General features: G+C 44.4%; 1 protein-coding gene, 1 long non-coding RNA gene and 1 pseudogene across 2 annotated transcripts; all 3 read left to right on the forward strand.

Moving 5' to 3' along the window:
- Nucleotides 1–383: 383 nt before the first annotated feature.
- LOC128448147 (piggyBac transposable element-derived protein 4-like) lies at nucleotides 384–1,282 on the forward strand. Its single transcript, XM_053430713.1, has 2 exons — nucleotides 384–402; nucleotides 870–1,282. The coding sequence occupies exons 1-2, from the start codon at nucleotides 384–386 to the stop codon at nucleotides 1,280–1,282; spliced, it is 432 nt and encodes a 143-aa protein (XP_053286688.1).
- A 4,128-nt stretch (nucleotides 1,283–5,410) lies between these two features.
- On the forward strand, nucleotides 5,411–9,335 carry LOC128448150 (platelet endothelial cell adhesion molecule-like; annotated as a pseudogene).
- Nucleotides 9,336–15,193: 5,858 nt separating this feature from the next.
- Nucleotides 15,194–16,146, forward strand: LOC128447855 (uncharacterized). The gene is made up of 3 exons (XR_008339676.1): nucleotides 15,194–15,310; nucleotides 15,401–15,494; nucleotides 15,932–16,146. It is a non-coding gene; the product is annotated as an uncharacterized LOC128447855 (long non-coding RNA).
- Nucleotides 16,147–24,877: the final 8,731 nt, after the last annotated feature.

The following is a 24,877-nucleotide window of genomic DNA, read 5'->3' on the forward strand; positions in this document are numbered from 1 at the left end:
GGACTTATAGTTTTTGAGTAAGAAGTATTTGTTTGATGACGGTGCTAGAGTGTGAAAAAATGTCTCTTCTATTAAAGTAATGATAATTCTCCGAGGAGAATTTATGAAATGAGAAGTACGTTTCTAAACTGCTCGCATGGCCTCATTTTTTGGCTCTAAATAATAATATAGATATGTACTTGTTCGTCCAAACCTTGTGATTCTCACGGTGTTTTCCTTTCACAGACAGGAGTTATAGATTTTGAATTAGAGCATTTTGTTCGGGACCTTCTCCTCAGGTCCTCTGTGTCACAGGTGCGTCGTTAGTGAAGATACACACGCTGAGGAGGGGGGCCAGAGGGGGAGATGGGGACAGGAAGATGTTTATAGTAGCCATTTCAAAGATGTTGGTCAACAGCATAGGTAGGCTAGTGGTTACAGAAGAGGGTTAGTAAGTCAGAGATTGAGGGTTCAAGTACAACTGATGGCAGAACTTTAAGATTGTCATTTTCTGTGTCTTTCAGAAGGGGAACTTTAAACTCTTTAAATATACAATTGTCATTGATGTTTAACCCTTGTGTTGTCCCAGGGTCTGGTTGACCCAGCATGTGTTTGTGTGTGTGTGACAGTCTCCCGTCTTTGTGCGTGGCGTGCAGCAATACAAATAATTTTTAGAAAAAACGTGTGCCACCTCATTTTCTTCTTCTTCTTCTACTTCTTCTTCTTCTTCTTCTTCTTCTTCTTCTTCTTCTTCCTCTTCTTCTTGTCGTTCGCATCACCGAGCAACAACAGGCTCGAGTACGAGCCGCCGAAGATATTGTCGATATTCATGTTTGTCGTCTCCCCCCCCCACACACACACGCTCACACACACGCGCTCACTCGCGCCAGGCCGCTGTCCTTTCCGACAGTACATGCCCAGCAAGCCGGCGAAATACGGGATCAAGTTGTGGGTGGCGTGCGACGCCAGATCAAGCTACGCTTGGAAGATGCAAGTCTACACCGGAAAGCCGAGCGGCGGGCGTCCGGAGAGGAACCTGGGGCTGCGGGTCGTGCTCGACCTCACGGAGGGACTGAGCGGGCGCAACGTCACGTGCGACAATTACTTCACCTCCTACGAACTCGCGCGGAAGCTCCTGGAGAGGAACGTCACCGTGGTCGGCACGGTTCGGAAGAACAAGCCCGAGCTCCCGCCCCGGCTGCTCGCCGTCAAGGGACGTTCTCCTCCGTGTTCGCCTTCACGCCCGCCGCCACTCTGGTGTCGTACGTCCCGAGGAAGAAAAACAGGAACGTGGTGCTCCTGAGCACGCGGCACTCGGAGGCCGACGTCAGCGACCGCGCGGACGGCAAACCGGTCGTCGTTCAGGACTACAACCGCAACAAAGGAGGCGTGGACAACCTGGACAAGGTGATCGGAACGTACAGCTGCAGGAGGATGACCGCGCGCTGGCCCCTGGTCGTCTTCCACAACATCCTCGACGTCTCTTCCTACAACGCCTTTGTGATATGGCGAGAGGTCAACCCCGACTGGATGCCGGGCAAGCGGAATTCCTCGAGCGGCTAGGAAAGGCTCTCGTGGCGCCTTACATCGCGTGGCGGGAGCGCGTTCCACGCACCGAGGCGTCCGCCGCAGTTGTGAAGGCCATGAAAGTGGCCGCGGCCGCCGCAGCCGAAGCCGCAGCCGCCGCCGAGCCGAGAGACGATGACAGCGACCGAGACGACGCTCGGCCCGAGCGTCCGGCTGCCCCTCCGGCCCTAGTCCCGCAGCGACAAGAACAAAGACAGCAACAACGACAGCAACAGCAACAATCCCAGGGTCCGGCCTCCAGTCTAGCCCTGGCCGTCGCGGCCGCCGCGGCCCCGCTCGCCGCGAGCAAGAGGAAGAGGTGTCAGATATGCCCCAGGAACAAGGACTGTAAAACTCACACAAAGTGCCGCGGGTGTGACAAATACATCTGCAAGGGCTGTTCCCTTTTCTATTGCCCTTCTTGCGCGTGCTGATGTGTGGTGGGCTGTGCGTGTGCACGTGTGCGCGTGCGTTTGAAAGCAGGGACAGGTTCCATAACGCAACGGAGGGAGCCGGGTCGGTCCAACGTCGCGAGTCTAAGGGTCACAGGGACCCCGACCGACAAGCGACCGGCCTCATGTCACACCGGCCCTACGTCTTTGCGTGTGTCTTGCAGCTATAAGAGAAATAATAAAAATGTGTTTCTTTTTTATTATTATTACTGCGCACGAGTCTTCTTTTTCTTCTCCTTCTCCTTCTCCTTCTCCTTCTCCTTCTTCTCCTTCTCATCACCGAGCAAGAACAGTCTCGAGTGCACGACACTGGCAGCCGGGTCGGTCCAGCCTCGCGAGTCGTTCAGCTATAAGAGAAATAATAAAAATGTGTTTTTTTTCTTCTTCTTCTTCTTCTTCTTCTTCTTCTTCTTCTTCTTCTTCTCATCACGGAGCAAGAACAGGCTCGAGGACACGACGCGGGAAACCGGACAGGCCCGGCTCCGCGAGTCTCAGGGTCACGGGGACGCCGATGGGAGAGACGGTCCTCAGCGCGAGCCTTCGGGTCTCAGAGACCCAGGTCGATGAGACTCGCCAACGCGGGCATCCCAGGGGTCCTACGTCACACCGGCACGCAACTTGGAGCGGGTGTGACAAATACATCTGCAAGGGCTGTTCGCTTTTCTATTGCCCTTCGTGCGCGAGCTGATGTGTGGTGGGCTGTGCGTGTGCGCGTGCGTCTGTGTGTTTGAAGCAGGGTATCGCAAACAAGCGTTAGTCAAATCGCTACCCAAACGCTCACAGCCAACAGCATGGGGAAGCAGGGACAACACGAGGGTTAAGAGATTTTTCAAAGTAAAATCCGACGTTTGTATAATCAAATAAGTTCATTTCTGGATATTTCAAAGTTCTATAAAAACACTTTGCTCATAAGTTCAGAGTGAGACTGATATGCCTGTGTTCAAAACCTCTCTGACTACCTACATACTGAATATATAACATATTTGCTGTATAGATTAAAAGATTTTTCAAAGTAAATCCAACATGTGTACAATCAAATCAGTTGATTTCTGGATACCTCAAAGTTCTATAAAAACACCTTGCACAATAAGTTCAGAGTGAGACTGATATGCCTGTGTTCAGGACCTCTCTGACTACCTATATACTGAATATCAAACATATTTACTGTATAGATTAAGAGATTTTTCAAAGTAAAGTCCAACATGTGTACAATCAATACAGTTCATTTCTGGGTATTTCAAAGTTTTATCAAAACACTTTGCTCAAGAAGTTCAGAGAGAGACTACCCTAACCCTGCCCAATCACAGTTATTTTAGTGACCAGAACCAGAGGAACCATAATATATATTGCAGGGGACTTCACGTCCAAATACACATACATGCATGGTCAGGAACCACATGAACACCCTCAGGCTACAGCCACAAAACTATATTTTAGTTGAAATATAAAAAGCACTGTTTGTACGTTGGCGCCTGATGTCCTGGTGAGTTTATGAGCACCTGAAACAGTTAAGTTTGAAAAAACGGCGATCAACGCTCTGTAACATCGAGGATCAGGACAACAGCTCATTCGTCACAACAGCAACAATAACTGATTCTCCACTTCGGGGTTCTGTGTAGCACCTCAGAATGTACAGATGTTCTGAACACTTCAGTGACAGTGTCAACAAAACCTAAACATTTGTTTCAGCACCCCTCCTTTTCTGAGCCTGTAAATGTCCCTCTCTTCCTCAGACGCGAACAGAGACGCAGACCCGTCTCCTGCCAGGAGCAGGCTTGAGGACCTGGGGTCTCATGTACTAAGGTTGCGTACGCAGAAAAACGTGGCGTACGTCCTTTTCCACGCTCACGTTCAGATGTACAAAACGTGAAATGACCGTAAAAATGTGCGGTCCCCACGCCAGCTCCAGAGCTGTCGTACGCACGTTTCTACAGCTATTGTTCCTTTGGCGACACTTAGAGGTGACGCTGGGAAACACAAGTGTATTTATTGACGCGCTTATGTCACCGAGTACATTTATAAGCCGATCAAGGCGATCATTAATGCCACCGATGGCTCTGACGATTTCTGCCTGTGACTCCAGCACAGCTCGGTCGAGGACACGGCCGGTCGGGTGGTTGGCAGATGAATTGGAGGCGCCGCGTGCAGCGGAGCCGGTGGAGAAACCGGAGTCAGCGGTGACGCTGGAGACACCGGGGCCGACGGAGGAGACGCCAGGGCCGACGGAGCAATCCGTGCCCTCTCCTTGCTTGTCTATTCAAAAATAAAAAATTTAAGTTAATAAACACGAGTCAAAGTCTTTAATATCCTGGCATCTTTACGCACGACTTATGTGTATTGTAAGCAGCCAATTGTATGACCAGTATAATTACAGCATTTATGAATTCAGCATATTTACCTTGGGGATGATCGGTGTCCCCTTCATGGGCTCCCACCACTCCGGTGAGAGCTGTGTCACCGATCAAAGCGGCCACTCTCAAATCGAAGGGGGAGAGTTCCCCCACTCCCGTCCCCCCACCTGTTGCGGTCACGCTTCGGCGGTGGGCAGAAACCCTCCGCTTCACCTCCACCTTGAGGTCTGACCACTTTTTTTTAATTTCAGAGTGTGTGCGCTGCTGAGACCCCACTGCATTGACGGCCTCGCAAACACGCTCCCACTCATTTGTCTTTTGTTTAGCATTTATCCCTGTTGACAGGGTACCAAATAACATATGCTTGCGCATTTCTACCTCGTGGAGCAAAATCTCGAGCTCGGACTCCGTGAAGTTGCGTTTTTTAACTCTGTTCATGGTGCCAGGTGATCGGATTAAGAGGTGAATCTCAGGTCCAGGGGCCTATTTAAATGAAATTGCATATTTAAATGAGGGCGTGGACAGGGAGGAGTTTGGCACGTCGGCATGTGCGCTCAATTCCACGTTGATTGAGATGTACAAAAGAAACGTGCTTGGATCCATGCGTTCGCACACTTTGATACATCTGAATTTATTTGTGCGTAAGACAGTTTCTGGGTTTTGGCGTACGCCAAGTTTCAGTATGAAATCCACGCAAGTCTTAGTACATGAGGCCCCTGGACTTTGACTCGTTGCTGAAACAGGCCCAGAAAGGATTGAAGAGGTAGCAGAGCTACGAGCCCAGGATGTGCCGGCGACAAGAAGAACGTGTTGTTTTTTTCTCATGAACCTCAGAGCTTTTCAGAGCTTTTTCTTATGTAGCAAACCTTCATATGTTACTGCTTTTTTTATGTTGTGACTCTCTGAACTAATTCGATTTCATTGACTAAAGGTCAAAGGTCACTGGGACCTCATATGAACCTGGAAAAAGGGCATCTAGACTGTAACTGCCTTGGTTGGAGGACACATTCAATCGCAATGCCATGTTTCTAGTTCAAAATATAACAGTTTAACATTTAAGACATGAGAGGAGGGAGGGGTAGTGTATTGCTATCTGTTATTCACACATGTTTCTCGGTGTGTGTGTGTGTACGCGCATGTTTGCATGTTTTTTATCCACGGTGCGTAAACCCTTGTTTCAAAACTGGAAAAAACCTGACGCACTACAGTATAGCAAAACTATGTTGGAAGCAGGTTGGAAGTCAGCAGTTGTATGAATGTCAGTCAGTTTTCTTTGAGAATGTTTGCTTCCCTCCTCGTGGTCACGCTGGGTGAGCTAACAATAACCACACAACAGTACGCAATACAGTACCTCAGTTTGAGACTTTTGCATTTTTTGTATTTCTTCTTCCTCTCTACAGGGTTGTGTTACTGCAGACAGGACAACAGTAAGTTAGTTTTATGGATTATGTGCGCACAGTCAATTAATAGCAAATATGAGCTTAGAAGCCAATAAAGCAATTGAGTGTTTGTGAAATTTGGATTTGTTTTTAATAGATCAGACATTTCTGGGGATTCCACGGCTGTTTTGGGACTAATTGCAACATTCAAATGTGTAGTGCCAAACCACCCGAAGAATGAATCTGTCCTGCTGCAGTTATTCAAGTAAGTAATAATACTGTATTCCAAAATGAACCACTGTATTAAAAATGAATAAAAAAACCTCTTACTATCGGCTCTTTCTAGCAAGGATAAAGACACGTGGTTGGGTGAGTATACCTCCCTGTCTGGAGAAGCTGGAACCTTCACCCTGGTCATCAGACTGCACCATGAGGGCAACCTGGAGTGTTTGGCCAGAGCACAGAACAACTCTCACATCAGCCCCACTGTCAGCAGAACACACTACCTGAGGGTGGCTGGTGAGTCTATTTGTTACCTGAGATCACTGTGCAAATTTATGTGTGTCATAAGTCAACACAGTGAGAAACACATTCTTCAAAAAGAGTAGTGGGATGTAACAAGTTACTGTACTTCAGTACATTTTTCATACAAGTTTACTTTATAAGTAGATTTATTTTTGGTTACTATTCACTTTTACTCAACTACCCATATCAGACAAATATAACTGTACTGTACACTGTATTACATTACATCTTCACATGTATCACTGGTGAAGAAGAAACAAGTGAAATTGATTCAGACACTACAATGGTTTTCAGTTGCACCATTACTTTTAGTATGATATTTGATAGTCTGTATTATTGTTGCATTAAAATACACAGTAATGATGTTGTGAATGTTGCATTAGTTAATAGGCTATGCTCAAAAATGTATTTTAATACTTTAAAAAAACGTCATATATATCTATAAATACATATTTAAATCTATGCCTAAAAATATGGAAGAATATAAGCATGTAAATAGAGACAATAAATGTTGTAACAACAGCAAAAGCAGCATAAATGCAAAAATAATAACGTAAAATGTAAAATTGTATATAATATGATTTAACATATCATTAACATAAATAAGTATACACAGAGAAAGTAATAATTTGACTAAAGTCAAATGTTTGACTTTCTCCTCCAGCACTGCTCAAAAGGCATGTTGATACAAGGTGTAAGGTGAAAACTGTACAGCTGAGGCAGATTATCAGTATTATTTGGAGTTGAAATTTCGACCTGATAATGGCAGAAGATGACAGTTACGATGTCGGTCAACACAGTTTTTAAAATAACTATTGGAGTTGATATGAAATAAGAGTGGGATCTCATTGTGCTGCTGTGCTTGTCCTGCAGAGGAAGTGAAGGAGGCACATATTGTTGTTCCTTCAGGTCCAGAAGAGTTCTTTCAAGGCCAGAGTCTGGAGTTGCTCTGTGAAATTACTGCTGGAAACAACGTGTCATATAAATGGCTGCAGAATGGTCGGCTCATCTCTCCGTCTCCTAGTCTTCATCTCTCAGATAACCGTCTCTTCATCTCCAGGTCAGTGGAAAACCGATTCGTACTGTACACTCCACGGACAACTGCTGCTGTTTCACTGAGTGGTTGCTGTGACACTGTCCATGTTGTTGTGAGCAGTCAGAAAAATGTGTTTGATTATTTGATCACTCTTCTAAACTACGGGGATTTTGAGTAGCTTATAACTAGTATCAATGGATATCTGTATATGAAGATGGACAGCAGTACTGCTCCCAAAAAGTGAAGCCAAAGCCTTTAGATCTCATCCTGGTTGCTGGCTGATATATAGGTCTTAAACCCTGTCTCTTCAATGTTAGTGGATTGGACATTGGCCACACTGCAAAGCCAGATTTATTTTAATAACACTGATGTTTGTTAAAGGGTGAATTTTGTTTTTAATAAATTATATGATGTAATCCGCATTTAACTGAAATAATAATAATCGGGGTCTTCCTCAGAACCACTTCAGAAAACACCGGCTATTACACATGCATGGCTTCCGACTACTTCAACCATACAGTCTTGTCAAAATCCACAAGTCCTGATGTTGAAATCAGAGTCAAAGGTGAACCATTTTGACTAATGAATACACTCTAAAGATTCTGGACAAAAAATCATCCTCTTACGTCCTGCTCCCTCAGATGTGGTGTCAGCCCCCAATATCTCCTTCACTGTGCTGAAGGAGGACTCCTACAACTACTCTGCTGTGGTCACATGTGAGTCGGCGAGTGGGACCCGGCCTGTCACCTTTTCACTCTACAACAGGACAGAGCTGGTTGCCAATGTGACGAGTGATAACAGGAGGGCCGTATTTAAGTTACCACTTGTCTTGGATCAGTACTCGGGAGAGCTCCAGTGCAACGCGGACAACGGAGCCCAGGCTGCTCACAGTCAGTGGTCGCCCTTTGAAGTTGGTATGATGGCATTGTTTGAAATCGCTGACATGAAGCTACGATACAGATTACTTTTTAGTAAACGTCAAATCTATGATGTGCCCTTCAGTCTCAGTTGGTGGGCCTGTGACCATGCACTACGACTCCGACATTGGAGAAAACTTTGCTGTGATTGGCTTGAGGTTGTACTGCAAGGCGGCAAAGGGATCTCATCCACGCTACCAGTGGTTCCTCAACAAAACCCTTGAGCAGTGGGAAGCGATACTTGGATAAAGAAGGTGCAGTTGATTCATTAACGTAAAACATCTTTGTCACAATTGATAACTGCGTTCATTCTTCTTCTTCCTGCTCCTCCAGTGCTGAACCGGCTCCCTGTCTTGGTAGTGGCAGTTGTCTTTGGTTGTTTCACAACTTTGATTCTCCTGGTGTCCGTCTGTTATTGTGTTGGAGTGGTGTACAGTAAAATCACAGATTTCTCCAACATTTTAGAGTTCTGTTTTTTCTGGTGTTGATCCTTTTCATTTGCTTCTGGAGATGGGGGTCTGGAGATGGAGAGAATGGCAGTTGCCTACGAAGACGAGCTGGTTCGTCACTCTTTCTGTATCTGCATCACTCAAAGCTTCAACCATTAATTTACTCCCAGAAGAGCAATTTTCACAGCATATTGTTCTATTTCCGTTGTGTTTTATGTTTTAAACCATGATAGTGCTCTCCTCTCTTAGGAGATATGTGAGTACGGTGAGGATGCAGCGGTGGTGAGGTCAGCCAGAGGGGGGGAATTTGATCAGGGGAGATCAGATTAACCAATGAAATCCATCAGCCAGTCATGTCAGTTACATAAACAAATCTCATGTCTCCTGCACTCTTCAGACATCTGAGGCCTCTGCAGATGAATGGCCCCAAATTACAGAACAGAAGAAGACGCTGGAGGATGAAACGTTGGAGGCCCTCTGAGGACTCGTCATTTGCTCCATATAATCACACTGCTATGGTTAAATAAACCCCTGCTCGTGATGCTTCCTGTCTGTTCAATGTACCAACATTTGTATTGTACAAGGGCAACACGGTGGTTAGCACTGTTGCCTCACAGTGAGAAGGTTTCCGGGCTTAAAATCCTGAACGTCCTCTTTCTGTGTGGAGTTTATATGTTTACTACACATTCAGAACAGTCCAAAATATAGGTAGCTAAGGCTGGGGTTAGGTTGGGACCCATTTTTTTTACATCACAACACTGTTAAGTTGCTAATCACGGTCCAGTTTCCATTAGCAATTTCAGTTCAACACAACGTTACCACACGCCACATACTCCACACTTGAGCTTAGCGATATGCACTTCCTTTGACAATGTTCTGTTAAAACATATGGTCACCAGAGTACTGGTCAAAAATGTAATCAAACAAACAAAAACTATGATGGCTCCAACAGTGAGTGTGATTGCTTGTTTGTCTCCACATGTTTGGCTTGTGATGGACGGAAACTGGCTCGGCCAAATGATCTCTACCCTCATCTGCCCCCCTCCTTCCCACCCACCTCTCCTCTCTCCCCCACTTTCCTCCCCTTCCGCCAACCGGTCGAGGCCCACATTTTCTCCTGTTAAAGGGATGGTTCACCCCAAAATTTAAATTCATTCATTATCTACTCACCACTATGCCGATGGAGGGTTGGGTGATGTGTTTGAGTCTACATAACACTTTTGGAGTTTCAGGAGTAAACAGCGTTGCAGCCAAATCCAACACAATACGTATTCTAGTGTTGGGCAAGAGTCCCTGCTGAACTGGCCATGTGGTGGGATCCACACAATGAGTCGTAAAAGTAAGGCCTGTGAGCCAAGATGAAACCAGCTCTAAAGTTTCCAGCTAAGATCAAGCATGGAGATAGCATCTCCTCTGGTAACTTCCTCCCTGGGGTTTTCCCAGAAACCCCTGCTCTGCTCCTGGCCGTTCCCACTCTGATCTGACCTCTGACACCCAATTGGCTTAAAGCCAGCATCATCCCATGACCACACCTCAAGGAGGCTGGGCCTCCACAGGTTAATAAGAGGGGCTGCTCATCAATAATCGCTGCCCATTCCCGATTCCCTGAAGATAGAGCTGACCTTTCCGTTAGTTGATCCGGAGGTAATTTTAGGGAGCAATTACAGACGTTTGTTTTAGTTCCATTTTCTTTTATTTCTTTATTCAGTCGACGTTATTTTGACAAGGACTTTTTGTTATTTTAACTTGAAGAGGCCGCGCACAGGAACTCGCTCGCCGGCCGAGCATCACAGACTTTTCTTTTCACGATCCCCACAACAGCGCCACAGCTGTTAATCCCTGCAGGACAAAGCATCATTCTGTCGCAGAAGAGACGAGGCCGAATTCCGTTCCACGAGCAAGACGAATTCGCTCCATATCCGGTCCCAGCACGAAGCCGCTGCAACAGATGAACCAGCGCTATCCAGCTCAAGCCATGACGTCTTCACCTAATTCCGGGGATTCGCTGACCGCATGTACCCCGAGGAACACAACACGAGATTCACTGGACTTCTGGAAAATCCGCGCCACGCGCAAGCAACACCGCGAAGGTCACAGTAAGAGGCTTTATTGTCTGGGCAGAGACTAGTTTAAATACTTAGCGTGTCATGTTTATTTGAGTGTGTTTGTTTGTAGATCGCTGATCTGGTTTTAAGCCGTGTAACCCGAGGGAACGATGCGTCACTTCCGGTTCCTTGTTTACATTGTCGAATGTTTTGACAATGTTTTGACGGTGCTTCGCGCCGTGACAGAGAGCCTCCGGCAGCACTGTTATCGTCCGACTAAGTTTACAGAGACTTAACCTGTTAAAAGATCGGTGCACAACTCTAATTTGTGTACTGAGTGGTGAAGTCACTGTAGCTGGTCTCAGACGATGTTTTTTGATGTCTCTTTCTCTCTCTCTCTTTTCTCCTAAACCTGTTTTTACACACGTCCCGACCTACACTTACATATTTCATGTGGCATAGAAAATTCTAGATTTAAAGAGCCTTAATACATCTCGACGCCATTCGGCGCCAGAACCAGGAGATAAGAAATCCCTTTGTCTAAAGTTCCTTTGTGTAACAGGCGACCGACCGCCATCTTGTCTTCGACCTCATGTCGTCACCGGGGTCATAAACCTCCATCTTGAAAGTACGTGAACGTAACATCTTGATCACAGCCAGACTACGTCACTACGTGATCTCGTCATTACGCCATAGCCACTCCCTTTTCTCTTTAGACACACACACACACACACACACACACACACACACACACACACATAGAGACACAGGCAGACACACACGACCACACACACACACCAGTAGATACTCAGTATTACATGTGTGACCATTGTGATAAGTGCTGCTGCTGCTGTTGCCTTCTTTTGAAATATTGGAGTTTGTTAAATGAAGAATCATTGAAATAACATTAACTTTATTTCCCCTTTTGAATAAATACTTTTGTAATTAAAGTATTTGTATTTCTGTGATTATTTGTACATGTGTATGTGAATAGAGCTGGATTACTATAGCCTGTGCTCGAACTTAAAACCCTTCATTGTTTATTATATAATCATTAATATTAAATATTGAGATTATTAATTTAACTTTTATCACTTGAGACTGATAACTATAGTTTGACTCGTTGGTCCTTTGACTTGGTGGTGCCCCGCAACGATAAGCATTAATTACAGATTGTTTCATTCTTAATTGATAATTTTATTGTTTTCATTAATTATTTAACCATTATTAATTGATAACTGTATCATTTCTAATTAATTATTTTACTATTCTTAATTACTAGCTTTATAATTTTTAATTATTTTTAATAAATAATTTCTATTTTAATAATCATTTCTCGGATGGACAGGATATCGAGGCGTAGTCGTGGTGGGGAGGGGTTGCAGTTCGGTGGTCTGAGGATCTCGTCACTGCTTTTTGCGGATGATGTGGTCCTCATTGGATCATCGGCTTGTGACCTTCAGCACTCACTGGATCGGCTGGCGGCCGAGTGTGAAGCGGCTGGGATGAGGATCAGCACCGCTAAATCTGAGGCCATGACTCTTAGCAGGAAACCGATGGATTGCTTACTCCGGGTAGGAAATGAGTCCTTAGCCCAAGTGAAGGAGTTCAAGTACCTCGGGGTCTTGTTCGCGAGTGAGGGTACTATGGAGCGTGAGATTGGCCGGAGAATCGGAGCAGCGGGGGCGGTATTGCGTTCGCTTTACCGCACCGTTGTAACGAAAAGAGAGCTGAGCCGCAAGGCAAAGCTCTCGATCTACCGGTCGATCTTTGTTCCTATCCTCACCTATGGTCATGAGGGCTGGGTGATGACCGAAAGGACGAGATCGCGGGTACAAGCGGCCGAGATGAGTTTTCTCAGAAGGGTGGCTGGCGTCTCCCTTAGGGATAGGGTGAGAAGCTCAGTCATCCGTGAGGGACTCGGATTAGAGCCGCTGCTCCTTTACTTAGAAAGGAGTCAGCTGAGGTGGTTCGGGCATCTGGTAAGGATGCCCACTGGGCGCCTCCCTTGGGAGGTGTTTCAGGCACGTCCAGTGGGGAGGAGACCTCGGGGAAGACCCAGGACTAGGTGGAGAGATTATATCTCAACACTGGCCTGGGAACGCCTCGGGATCCCCCCGTCAGAGCTGGTCAATGTGGCCCGGGAAAGGGAAGTCTGGGGCCCCCTGCTTGAGCTGCTCCCCCCGCGACCCGACCCCGGATAAGCGGATGACGATGAGACGATGAGATGAGATAATCATTTCTCATGATTATTAATAATTAGCCAACGTCAATTCTACTACTACTATTGCACAACACTAGGCTAAAAACATGATGTAAATAATCTTGTTTTGAGGAAGAATCTGAATGTCGTGGCCTGCGGACACTTGGATGACACCACTGGAGCAGTATGGAGGCATTTTATTATTTAAAATTTGTTTATGTTATTTTTTTTGCGTTTAAAGAGGGGTTCCCATTTATTTCAATTATATTGGGTTTGGCTGCTGACAGTGCTTGCTTCTGGGAAGTTTCTGCACACGGTGGATCATCTGTTGCGAGGTAAATCAAATGGCACAGATTTATATTATGTGGTGATGACATTGATATGCTATGTGTAAAATGAAACTCAGCCAGACAGGTTGTGGCATCACATATAGGACGCTCTGAGTGTTTTGGAGCTCACCCACTTAGGGATTAGATTTGAAATAGCTGTCCTTGGCGGCCTCTTTGGTGAAATGAAACTATTAGGAACCTCATTTAATGGGAGTTTTACTGCTTTTATTTTGTTAGAGGAGGATCGCTGTGAGGACGGTTGATTTACAGGTCTTTGATTCTCGTGAGTCGTAAACCCCCTCTGGCTAAAGTACAGACGGGTCAGAGTGAGGGAAAAACACGGCTTAACCTGAACCGTGTGGTGGATAAAGACTGAGGACACAATGTGCCCTCGGATGCCACAACAGATGTTTATACACATGCATGTTTGTGTGTGTGTATTAAAGAGAGATTAGATATGTGTCTCTAGTAAACAGGGGCTGGCAGGCTCGCCTCGTTGACCCTCTATTACTCTTGGAGAATGTGTGTGTGGGTCTCTCTTTCTCCCTCTCTCTCTATCTTTTACACACACACATACAAGTACATATACACACACACACACATACTTTGCAGCTGTGTCCAACCCACCAAATATTCGCCTCGTATGCCATCCATCTCTGGTTCCTTTATTCTTGCTTCATGGACCAAGTACCTGCAGTAAAAGAAAACTTTGTTTGCTCTGTAACCCCGCCTACATGTCCCACAATGCACCACACCCGTTCCCGGAACAAGGAGAGTCTTGTTCTTGGAACAACCATCTCAAATTCTTCAGCTATCTTGACTGTAAATGCAGATCTAGTGGTTTTAGTTTATGTGTAAATACAAGACACCATTATTTCAGGCAGAGCTTCGTAACATCCACCGAAACAATATATACTTTTTGTTCACATGGGATATTTAGTCGTTTGTTTGACATCTGTCACTCAACTCTTTCCATCTGTGTATTTATGTCAAGCGACATCCATCTGCTCCTCTAACAGTCCCCATCTCACTTTTGTCTCGTGAAATTGTTTCTCAACCAGCGAACGTGGTAAAGTTGATTGTTTTTGCAATTAATTGTTTTGGCTATTATGCCAATTTATTTTTCTCATTACAAAGTATTTGTTTTTTGCTCTTTTGTTTTATTTAATATTTTCATTATTAATTCTCCCCTTTAGGGCCTTCTTTTTGGGAAAATTAAAATCTCATCACACAAACTGCATCTCCAACACCTCCTTAGAGTTTTTCTACCTAGGTCAACCGCCCTTCTACATTTCCCTTTAACACGCATGCACAGGGGAAAACTACTGGCAGTTTCTAGCCCCAAGCCGGTTTCAAGGTTCCCCTCATCACCTTTATATTATTTTAGACATATTTTTCTTAGTTTAGATATTTTTCACGATATTCAAGAGTAATCTGGAAATGTGTTGAAATATCAAAGTTAATTTCGCGGACCCCCTGCAATGCCGTCGCGGAACGCCAGGGGGCCGCGGACCCCTGCTGTAGAGCATTATATACCACACACGAGGGAAGCATCGTTTTTTTCATTTAGCTCTTGACAAGATGGCAAAAGAGGATATTACCCCAAATGTCAAACTGTTCCTATAATGCGTGTCTTTTCTTAAATACCTTCTGTGTGGGGGGCCTCTGCACTATCATGTATTTTTTACTTTCAATCAGACAGGATCCTTAACTCCATGCCTCGAGCTACATCTTCCACTGAAACACCACCAAGTAAACAGCACATGTTGTATATTTAAATGACTCCCATGCTGACACCACAGTACGTCATGGCTCACTGTATATGTCGCTTCTCCTTCACAGAGGTTTTCATGAACCAGACAGAGATCATCACCATAGCGTTCTGCTGCTTCCTTCTTCTCATGTTGGCAGTTGGTGTGGCATGTGTTTACAGGATGTTCGACCACAACGGTGTGTGTGTGTATGTGTGAAGAATAAATTCACTATACACCATTGCACTATATAATGCATTATTTAAAATATCCCTATATCTCCACCTCTGACTTCTTTTTCAGCTCATGCCCACATTGCTGAGACAAAGTAAGCTTTATCCCTATGGACCTTAGAAAGTTGATTGTTTCTGTGATTAAAACCAACCCGATAAACCCTGTTTGTACCTTCTCATGTCAGTTCTGATCCACTTCCTCTGACTGCACCCTCGTCCCAGTCGGGAGACAGGCAGGCCGGGGTCTCCTCTGCAGACTGTGACTGTGTCCTGAGTCAGGTATACAGGCTGTCACGACAGCACATAACGTAATGATTTTAAATCATTGATGTGACTCTACTCAACAGGTCTAAGAATTTCATACTAAAGTGAAGATTTTAAAGTTATTTTATGTGTTTGGTTTTCATATAAGCCATAACTGAAACATTTTAATGTAATTGAGAGAACATTTACATTTAAACAGTTAAACATTTCTCACTATTTATCCCAATCTACTATTCTCCTGATTGTGTATGTATGGACCCATTATATAAAGCATTATTCTATTAAGACATTTTAAGAGCACCACCATTTTTTAAAAAAATTTTTTAGCTTTTAATGGAGCAATTCTTTCAATCCTCTCCATCAGGAGCTTTAAGATAAAAACTGCTTTTTCTTATGACAAACAGACCAGGTATTGATATAATGATATCATTATTTGCGTCTCCCTGTTTCAGACCATAGAGATCACAGTATGACACGGCATGAAGATCCTGCACCTCTCGAATCATCACATCCATCACTTTGTGCAAATATTTAATTTGAATATTGCAACTTGTTCTATACATTCAATACTTTTCCTGACTTGTAAAGTTACTTATAAGAGACTGGTGAAAAATTCAGTTAAAAACACACAGAGAGATTCTATTTTACAGCATAACCACTGAATACTGTCATGTTTTTTGTATTCCAATAAAAGGTTTAATTCTAAATGTTGTTGTGTTTTTATAAAACCAGTGAAATAAAATGAATGCTTGACTACATCACTTCAAAACGAGTCATGCTTAATATTCACATTGGTATGCATCTGCACCGGCGACAGCCAGCGGCATGAGGCATTATGTTTTATGGTTGTGTGTCTCATTCTTGTGAACATCATATCTCAAGACAGCCTTGAGGGAAATATTTCAAATTTGATACAATTTGGTTGGTTAAAGGTCACGTGACATCATGTTCTTGTGAACAGACACACCCATAGGGAATTTCATTACATTTGGGCCAAACATTCTCTTGGACTCAGGGAAGACCTGAAATCAAAGATCAAGCTCTCTGCGACCTCAGAAAATAATTGTTTGCCCCGTGAACAGATCCTCTCAACGTCTCAAGAGATTCCTCTAAATCAGGGGTGTCAAAACTACGGCCAACGGGCCATCTGTGGCCCGCCATCCATTTTAAATTGGCGCCCAACTCACCCCTGACCTGCCAGCTGTCCCTCAGAACGCCGCCACGCCCTCCGCCCTGAGCGACGTGATTGAGGCGCACTGTCAACAGTCCGCTCCAGGGCATGGGGCCGTGGCGGCGTGAGTGGTCCAGACCTTCAAATTATTTTCTGTATGTGGCCCCCGGGATTAAAAGTTTGGACACTCCTGCTCTAATATGCATGCTGGTTTTATGTGTGTAGTAAATATGCACTCTTAATTTTTTAAACATGTGTTAATGTGTTAATGGAACAAGTTAAAGTCTTTCATGCATTCCATGACACTGATAAAGTTTGTATATATAAAAGAATAAAGTTTGTTTCTTGAAGAGCTACAAGTAAACTTTCTTTTGAGCAGCTGCGTCCTGAGAGATCCATGAGAAGTGAACAGTTCGTAGCTTCACACCTTGTATTTATGAGTCCTGAATGTGTGACTTGTGATCAGATGTCACTTCCCACATTTATATGTATAATATCATGCTTAATACTTTATGTAGTTGTTCTTACTCGTCAGAGTTTACAGATGGGTTTGATGACAATTATTGTGTGTTGGCACGAGCAAGAGAGAGAGACGAGTCCAGTGGCTGAAGGAATCTCGTGCAGCTGTTGAAGAAAGATTTGACCAATTTAGGAAAAGTATCGCTCATCATGTGGTGATCAGTGTTGATGTAGCCACAAACAAATCAATACATGGTAACTGAGAAGAGTAAAAATACATTTGATTCAAAGTGAAACTGTAGCAGGTCAGAGATGTCAACTGAGTGGGCGGTCCTTCATATATGTCCCAGGATGCATTTGTATCAACACAATGAAAATAATGTGGCCACATGCATTGAAGTAGAAGAATTTTGATGTGTTCAGACCTGAACTTGTGATTGAGTCACTCAGGAAGGATGTTCATACCAGGTCTGAACAGGTGCTCCACCTTGGAATTTCGCAGTCCTAGTTCAGTCGTCCCAGCTCAAATGACACATAATGTGCATTCACATAAATAATAGTAAAGCTAAAGGGCAAACCATATCTCAGCTTTGGCAGGAAGTTGGTGACAGAAGGCCTTGTTAGGGGGGTTTCTGACCACGGTGTCGTACTCTCCTGCAGCACATGACAAACATTTTCATCGCTGTTGGCTAATGTAATTCGCTGTTGTGGGGGGGCTCTTAACTCGGCACCCCAGCCAATCTTCTGCATGCGACACTAACTTATAACTGTTCAATGTTTGGATGCACTTGTTTATACTTTGTTCAATTATGCATAGCAGGAGTTCTTCTTAAGATCCTCAGAGCCGTATTCCTCTATTTCGCTACTTGGCCACACTCATCTTCTCTTCATTTGTCCTCTACTTCTTTGTTTAGGAAATTAACTATCTCTGTTCTTAACACTTTTGAAGTTTCAGGGGTTAACAACGTTGCAGCCGAATTCGATACATTGAAGTCAAACAAACAGAAGATGCCTCAATACTGCTCCTGTGGTGTCATCCACGTGTCTTTTAAACCCGACATATCCAAAACAGCCTCAGTTACACCAGGTTCTTAGCCTCCTATACTTACTGCTGTCGAGAGTGCTTGCAAGACGAAATCAGCAATTAACTGCTGCAGTTACTAGGTCGAGGATATCAGAGGGAATTTAGGCTTAAAACAACTTTTTTAAATGTCAGGGCCAAAAGGCACTTGGATGTCACCACAGGAGCAATATGGGAACATTGTCAGGTTTTTTTTCTGTTGTTTTTTACGTCTGAATTAGTGGTTGCCATTTACTTTGGCTGCAACGCTGTCTACCAGTGAAAAAATCTTTTGTTCACTCAACACTCCAACCACCCCTCTATCGGCAAAGTGGTGAGTAGATAATGAGGGAATTTTCATTTTGGGTGAACTATCTATTTAATGCCACTGCGGACATCCTGCTTCAGTTGCTCGATCCGTTCCCAGTCTTCTGTTTCTGCCTCTTCTTTCGGTTTATTGGCTGATGGAAACCAACGTCAAGGTGCATTCAATACTATCTGTAGAGTGGACGAAGCCGACTATTCCATCTCAATGTTCTAAAAATCGACATAATAAAATGTTGTTCCTTAAGATCTAGCAAAGATCACCATTCCACATTAATCTTCTTCTTATTATCTCTTCTTCATTGGCAGGTGGAGACTAACGTCAAGGTGCATTACCGCCATCTACTGTGACAACTGTACCTTCATGTAAGAGCCTGACTATGAGAGACAAGGTGCTACATTTGACAGGTGTCGTGTTTAACACCGTGTTCAAACCCCAACGCAGAGACAGAACACAGAGCACTACGCAGAATGGAAAGTTCAAGCTTCTTTATTGTACAATCAAAGATGACACGAGGTTGAGACGATGAAGTGGAGTGCGAATGATTTCACTCACAGGAATAATTTTCAGGATTTGCATATGAAATATAATTTGATATGCAAATATTGACGTAGTCTCTTAGTCGTGGTTTCAATATCTGGTTTCCTCAGTGCTGATACATTCTGGCATCCTTTCAGGTGTGCCTTCTATCTCTGAAGGATTCCTCCACCTCATTATATTTAGAAGGGACTTGCTGCCGACGTTTGGTTTCAGTGTAAACTGCAGACCTCTTTCGCTTGGCAGCCTCACGTCTGGGAGCCGAGTCTTCTTCTATGTCAGTCGTGAATGAGAGCCTATCTGCACCCTGCCTAGCAGCAAAAATTGAATCCTGGCAGCGAGTGTCCTGATCGACCCTGAAGGTCGAAACTTTCTGTTGCTTTCGCACTCTGCTGTCGAAGCCCTGAGTTTATTTTGAAGGTCACTGTTTAGGTGCTGCTGCTTCTCTGTTGGGATAATAGCCTGGGAAGATGCCTGTCTCTTCCGTCCTAGTCTGGGAATCTTGTATCTTTCCTTCTCAGCTTTTGGTTCACTCACCACCTCCATGGAGCTGGTAGTTCTAGAGTCCCTGTGCATCATCCTCTGCTTGTATAAGGGTGACCTAGATCTTCCTTTCCTATTGATGAGCTGTTCATTCAGGGATTGCTCTTTTTCCAACTGTTGTTGGGTCTCCAGCAATGAGAGCCTATCTGCCCCCTGCCTAGCAGCAAAATTTGAATCCTGGCATCGAGCGTCCTGTCCGATCCTGAAGTTCGAAACTTTTTGTTGCTTTCGCTCTTCTTCTCTCGAAGCCCTGAGTTTATTCCGAAGGTCACTGGTCAGGAGCTGCTGCTTCCCTGCTGGGATAAGAGCCTGGGAAGATGTTCCCTCTTCCCTCTCCCTCTTCCGTCCTAGTCTGGGAATCTTGTATCTTTCCTTCTCAGCTTTTGGCTCAGTCACCACCTCCATGGAGCTGGTAGTTGTAGAGTCCCTGTGCATCATCCTCTGCTTGTATAAGGGTGACCTAGATCTTCCTTTCCTATTGATGAGCTGTTCATTCAGGGATTTCTCTTTTTCCAACTGTTGTTGGGTCTCCAGCAATGAGAGCCTATCTGCTCCCTGCCTAGCAGCAAAATTTGAATCCTGGCTTCGAGCGTCCTGCCCGATCCTGAAGTTCGAAACTTTTTGTTGCTTTCGCTCTTCTTCTCTCGAAGCCCTGAGTTTATTCCGAAGGTCAGTGGTCAGGTGCTGCTGCTTCCCTGCTGGGATAAGAGCCTGGGAAGATGTCTGTCTCTTCCGTCCTAGTCTGGGAATCTTGTATCTTTCCTTCTCAGCTTTTGGTTCACTCACCACCTCCATGGAGCTGGTAGTTGTAGAGTCCCTGTGCATCATCCTCTGCTTGTATAAGGGTGACCTAGATCTTCCTTTCCTATTGATGAGCTGTTCATTCAGGGATTTCTCTTTTTCCAACTGTTGTTGGGTCTCCAGCAGGTCATTGCAGGCCTGGACTCTCCGCCCTCGTTCATATTGAGCGTTGTCCCTCTCCTTGTTCAACAGGTCTTTCAGATGTCTGATCTCTTTTTGAAGGCCCTGGTACTCATTCCTGGTGTACCAATATGTTTCTCTCTTTTCAGAGGTCAACTTGAATCGTGACATGGTGGGACAACTTGCTCTTTCTTCCTGGGGTTGAATCAGTTGAATCAGCAGTAATCTTGCTGTTTGAGTTTGTCGTTGAGCAGATGCCTGATATTATTTATCAATAGGCTTTCTCTCTCAAAGCTGTGAGATGCTCAGAATGATCAAACGCTGGCTTATAGGCAATGATTAAGTCAAGAGCTGCATGACACATCAAAGACACATTGTCTTTAATCTTAGAGTATATGATCTTCTTTGCATTGTTTACATTCTAAATAAAAATCTGTGATTAAAATTGTAACATTAAAAGATGCTTCCCTTTTTTTTCTTTTCTGTTTGTCCCCTGGGGTGGGGGGGGGGGGAGAATTTGTTCATATACGTCTGTATGTATGAGATTTCATGTTCAATTTTGAAAACCAATAAATAAAGTGAAAAAAAAGAAAAAAGAAAGATGCTTCCCTTTTAATATTGAAAACATGGTTAATTGATCCTAAAGTGATTGACAGGCCTAGCAAACATTACACACCGTTTTTATCAATGATCAATTGAAATGTTGATGTCACTCCTTGTTTTGCTGAGATCAGCTTCTTGTTCAGTGACTCTACAACAAGTGTGCTGCATAAAGAATAAAGAATACACATCCATACAGGCCAAAGTGCAGATGATCTACAGTCAGCCCAGTATCTGAAGGCATCCTGTACATACAGAGATGAAGCACTAACTGCTAACTTTTAACTAACTGCTAACTTTTAAGCTTTCCCTCCGTTTATTTCATAATATGTATTTGATCATTAATATCAAATATTATATTTAGTTATATATCTTTACAGTACTGCTCAGCACCTCTAGAAATAATGCCATGAACAGTATGTATTTATCAGTCATGGAAAAAAACCTAAATTTGATTAAGAGACCACCAGCTCTCCTTTGCACACATTTTTAAAACACGTGTTCAGTGTTTGTGTCTCTTCAAATGTTCCCACTGACCCCATGATGATGAGATCATGGCTCTATGGGCCCAGATCATCTGATGGGGGACTCCATGTATTGATTTCGCCTGTGTGTTTGAGTGTGTGTATTGCCCACTCCCAACTGATACTACAAACATTCTGGCATCAAGTGTTCATTACATTACATTACATTTAGCTGACGCTTTCATCCAAAGCGACTTACAATAAGTGCATTCAACCCCGAGGGTACAGACCCAGAACAACAAGAATCAAGAAAGTACAGTTTCTTCAAAATAAAGCAAAACTACAAAGTGCTATAAGTAAGTGCCATTTAAGTGCTACTAAAAGTGTTAGTTTCAAAAGTTGTTAGTATATATATTTTTTTTTTATTCAAGGTAGAGTCGGAAGAGGTCAGTTTTTAGTTTTCGGCAGAAGATTTGTAAACTTTCTGATGTCCGGATGTCAATGGGGAGATCATTCCACCATTTAGGAGCCAGGACAGCAAACAGTCGTGATTTTGATGAGTGTTTAGCTTGCAGTGAGGGAGCAACGAGTCGATTAGCCGAAGCAGAGCGGAGTGAACAAGCTGGGGTGTAACGTTCGACGATGCTCTGGATGTAGACTGGACCTGATCCATTCACAGCATAAAACTAGTGTTTTGAACCGGATGCAGGTAAACACTGGTAACCATTGAAGGGAGCGGAGGAGCGGAGTGGTGTGAGTGAATTTAGATTGGTTAAAAACCAGTCAAGCTGCTGCATTCTGGATGAGCTGCAAAGGTCGGATGTCAGTAGCAGGTAGACCTGCCAGGAGGGAGTTACAATAGCCTAGGCGTGAGATGACCAGAGCCTGGACAAGGACCTGCACCGCCTTCTGAGTGAGAAGGGGGCGTATTCTCCTGATGTTGTACAGCATGAATCTACAGGACCGTGTTGTTGCAGTAATGTTGGCAGTAAGGGAGAGTTGACTATCGAGCGTCACACCCAGGTTCCTAGCAGTCTGAGTGTGGGTTAACACGGAGTTGTAAAAGTTAATAGTCAGGTCGTGGGTGGGAGAGTCTTTCCCTGGAAGGAAAAGTAGTTCAGTCTTGTCAAGGTTAATCTTCAGGTGGTGTGCAGACATCCACTGAGAGATGTCGGTCAGACAGGCAGAGATTCGTACTGCTACCTGTGTTTCCGATCGGGGAAAAGACAGGATTAGTTGGGTGTCATCGGCATAACTATTGTAGGAAAACCCATGTGAGTGAATGACAGAGCCGAGAGAGTTGGTGTACAACGAGAAGAGGAGAGGACCCAGGACAGAACCTTGAGGGACACCAGTAGTGAGAGGACAAGGTTCAGACACAGATCCTCTCCAAGTTACCCTATAAGTGCGGTCATTGAGGTAGGTAGAGAGCAGGAAAAGAGCAGAGCCTGAGACAGCCAGGTCCTGAAGGGAGGAAATAAGGATCTGGTGGTTCACTGTGTCAAATGCAGCAGAGAGGTCTCGAAGGATAAGGACAGAGGAGAGAGAAGCTGCTTTAGCAGTGTGAAGCTGCTCAGAGACAGCAAGGAGGGCAGTCTCAGTTGAGTGACCTGCCTTGAAACCAGACTGGTGACGGTCAAGAAAATTATTGTGGTTAAGATAGGAGGAGAGTTGATTAAAGATAGCGCGCTCAAGAGGTTTGGAAACAAAATGAAGAAGAGAGACAGGTCTGTAGTTATTTACTTCAGACGGGTTGAGGGTGGGTTTCTTCAGGAGAGGATATGCTCAAGCAAGCAGGTTAACCTTAGCTGGGTCCTTTTTTAACTCAATCACTTGAGTGAAACTAAAAATAGTAAGCAGAATCAAATAAACAACGAAATTCCTTTCTCATCCAATTCAAGGTGAAACCAAACAGTTCAAACTATCAATCTAGTTAACCTAAGACAGCAGATACAATAGTAATTTAGCAGAGAACCTTATTAAAAAATATACTTTGCCCTAATCCAAGAAGTCCAGGAGGATGATAGCCCAGAAGTTTAAAATGCACACTGTTCACAGACCAATCAGAGAAAGAAATTTTCAGTCAGTGGCGCTGTGTCACAACCAGGAGCTGCTGGAAACACACTCTGAACTATTGTCAGTGAACCATGGCGACATCCTGCAGAGCCAGGGGCCAGGAGGGACGCTTCATCTCCGGAGTGGTGGACTGCATTCAAGCCAGCCGATACTCGCATCTCTGTGGTCAAATCAGCCGACACAGAAATTCTACTGCACTCATATACTCACACTTATGGTAAACGCATCCAAACCACCCAGAAAAGGGACAGCAACGGAGTACTCGAAGTTAGAGGAAGAACACATATGGGCCTACGTCCGGTTTTCAAAATAAAGTGTTGACATGGAGGGTTTACAAAATGCATAATTGAAAAATTATATCTTGGAATGAATTCACATGAAGTATATATTGTCTTACATGTGTCATTTTTAAGAATAGCCTTTTGACAATATCAATTATGAGATTTTACTAAATAAAAATAAAAATGTTTTTGCTTCAAGTAGGTAATTTCTGGATACTTCAAATTACTGTAAAAGCACTCATATAAGTGTTTGTACAGTACATTGAAGTATCAGTTCAGAGAGAGACTGACATTAACTTGTGTTGTCCCAGGGTCTGGTTGACCCAGCATGTGTTTGTGTGTGTGTGACAGTCTCCCGTCTTTGTGCGTGGCGTGCAGCAATACAAATAATTTTTAGAAAAAACGTGTGCCACCTCATTTTCTTCTTCTTCTTCTTCTTCTTCTTCTTCTTCTTCTTCCTCTTCTTCTTGTCGTTCGCATCACCGAGCAACAACAGGCTCGAGTACGCGCCGCTGGCAGCCGGGGATGCTCACGGCGCGTGCCCTCGGGTCACCGGGACCCCGGCCGACGTGCTACAGGCCCTACGTCTTCGCGTGGGTCCTGTGCAGCTATAAAAAAGAATACAAATGAATTTCCTTCTTCCTTTATTGATATTACCACTGAGCATGAGTCTTTTTCTTCTTCTTCTTCTTCTTCTTCTTCTTCTTCTTCTTCTTCTTCTTCTTCCTCTTCTTCTTGTCGTTCGCATCACCGAGCAACAACAGGCTCGAGTACGCGCCGCTGGCAGCCAGGGATGCTCGCGGCGCGTGCCCTAGGGTCACCGGGACCCCGGCCAACGTGCTACAGGCCCTACGTCTTCGCCGCTCGGAGAGAAGGGCGTTACTAACAATGCATCCGTGGTACAAGTCGGTACAACACCGTGCCGTTGTCCCTGACGAGGTCACGCGATGTCACGTCAAGA

Source organism: Pleuronectes platessa, chromosome 9 (assembly GCF_947347685.1).
Source record: "Pleuronectes platessa chromosome 9, fPlePla1.1, whole genome shotgun sequence".
In the NCBI taxonomy this organism is placed as follows: Eukaryota; Metazoa; Chordata; class Actinopteri; order Pleuronectiformes; family Pleuronectidae; genus Pleuronectes; species Pleuronectes platessa.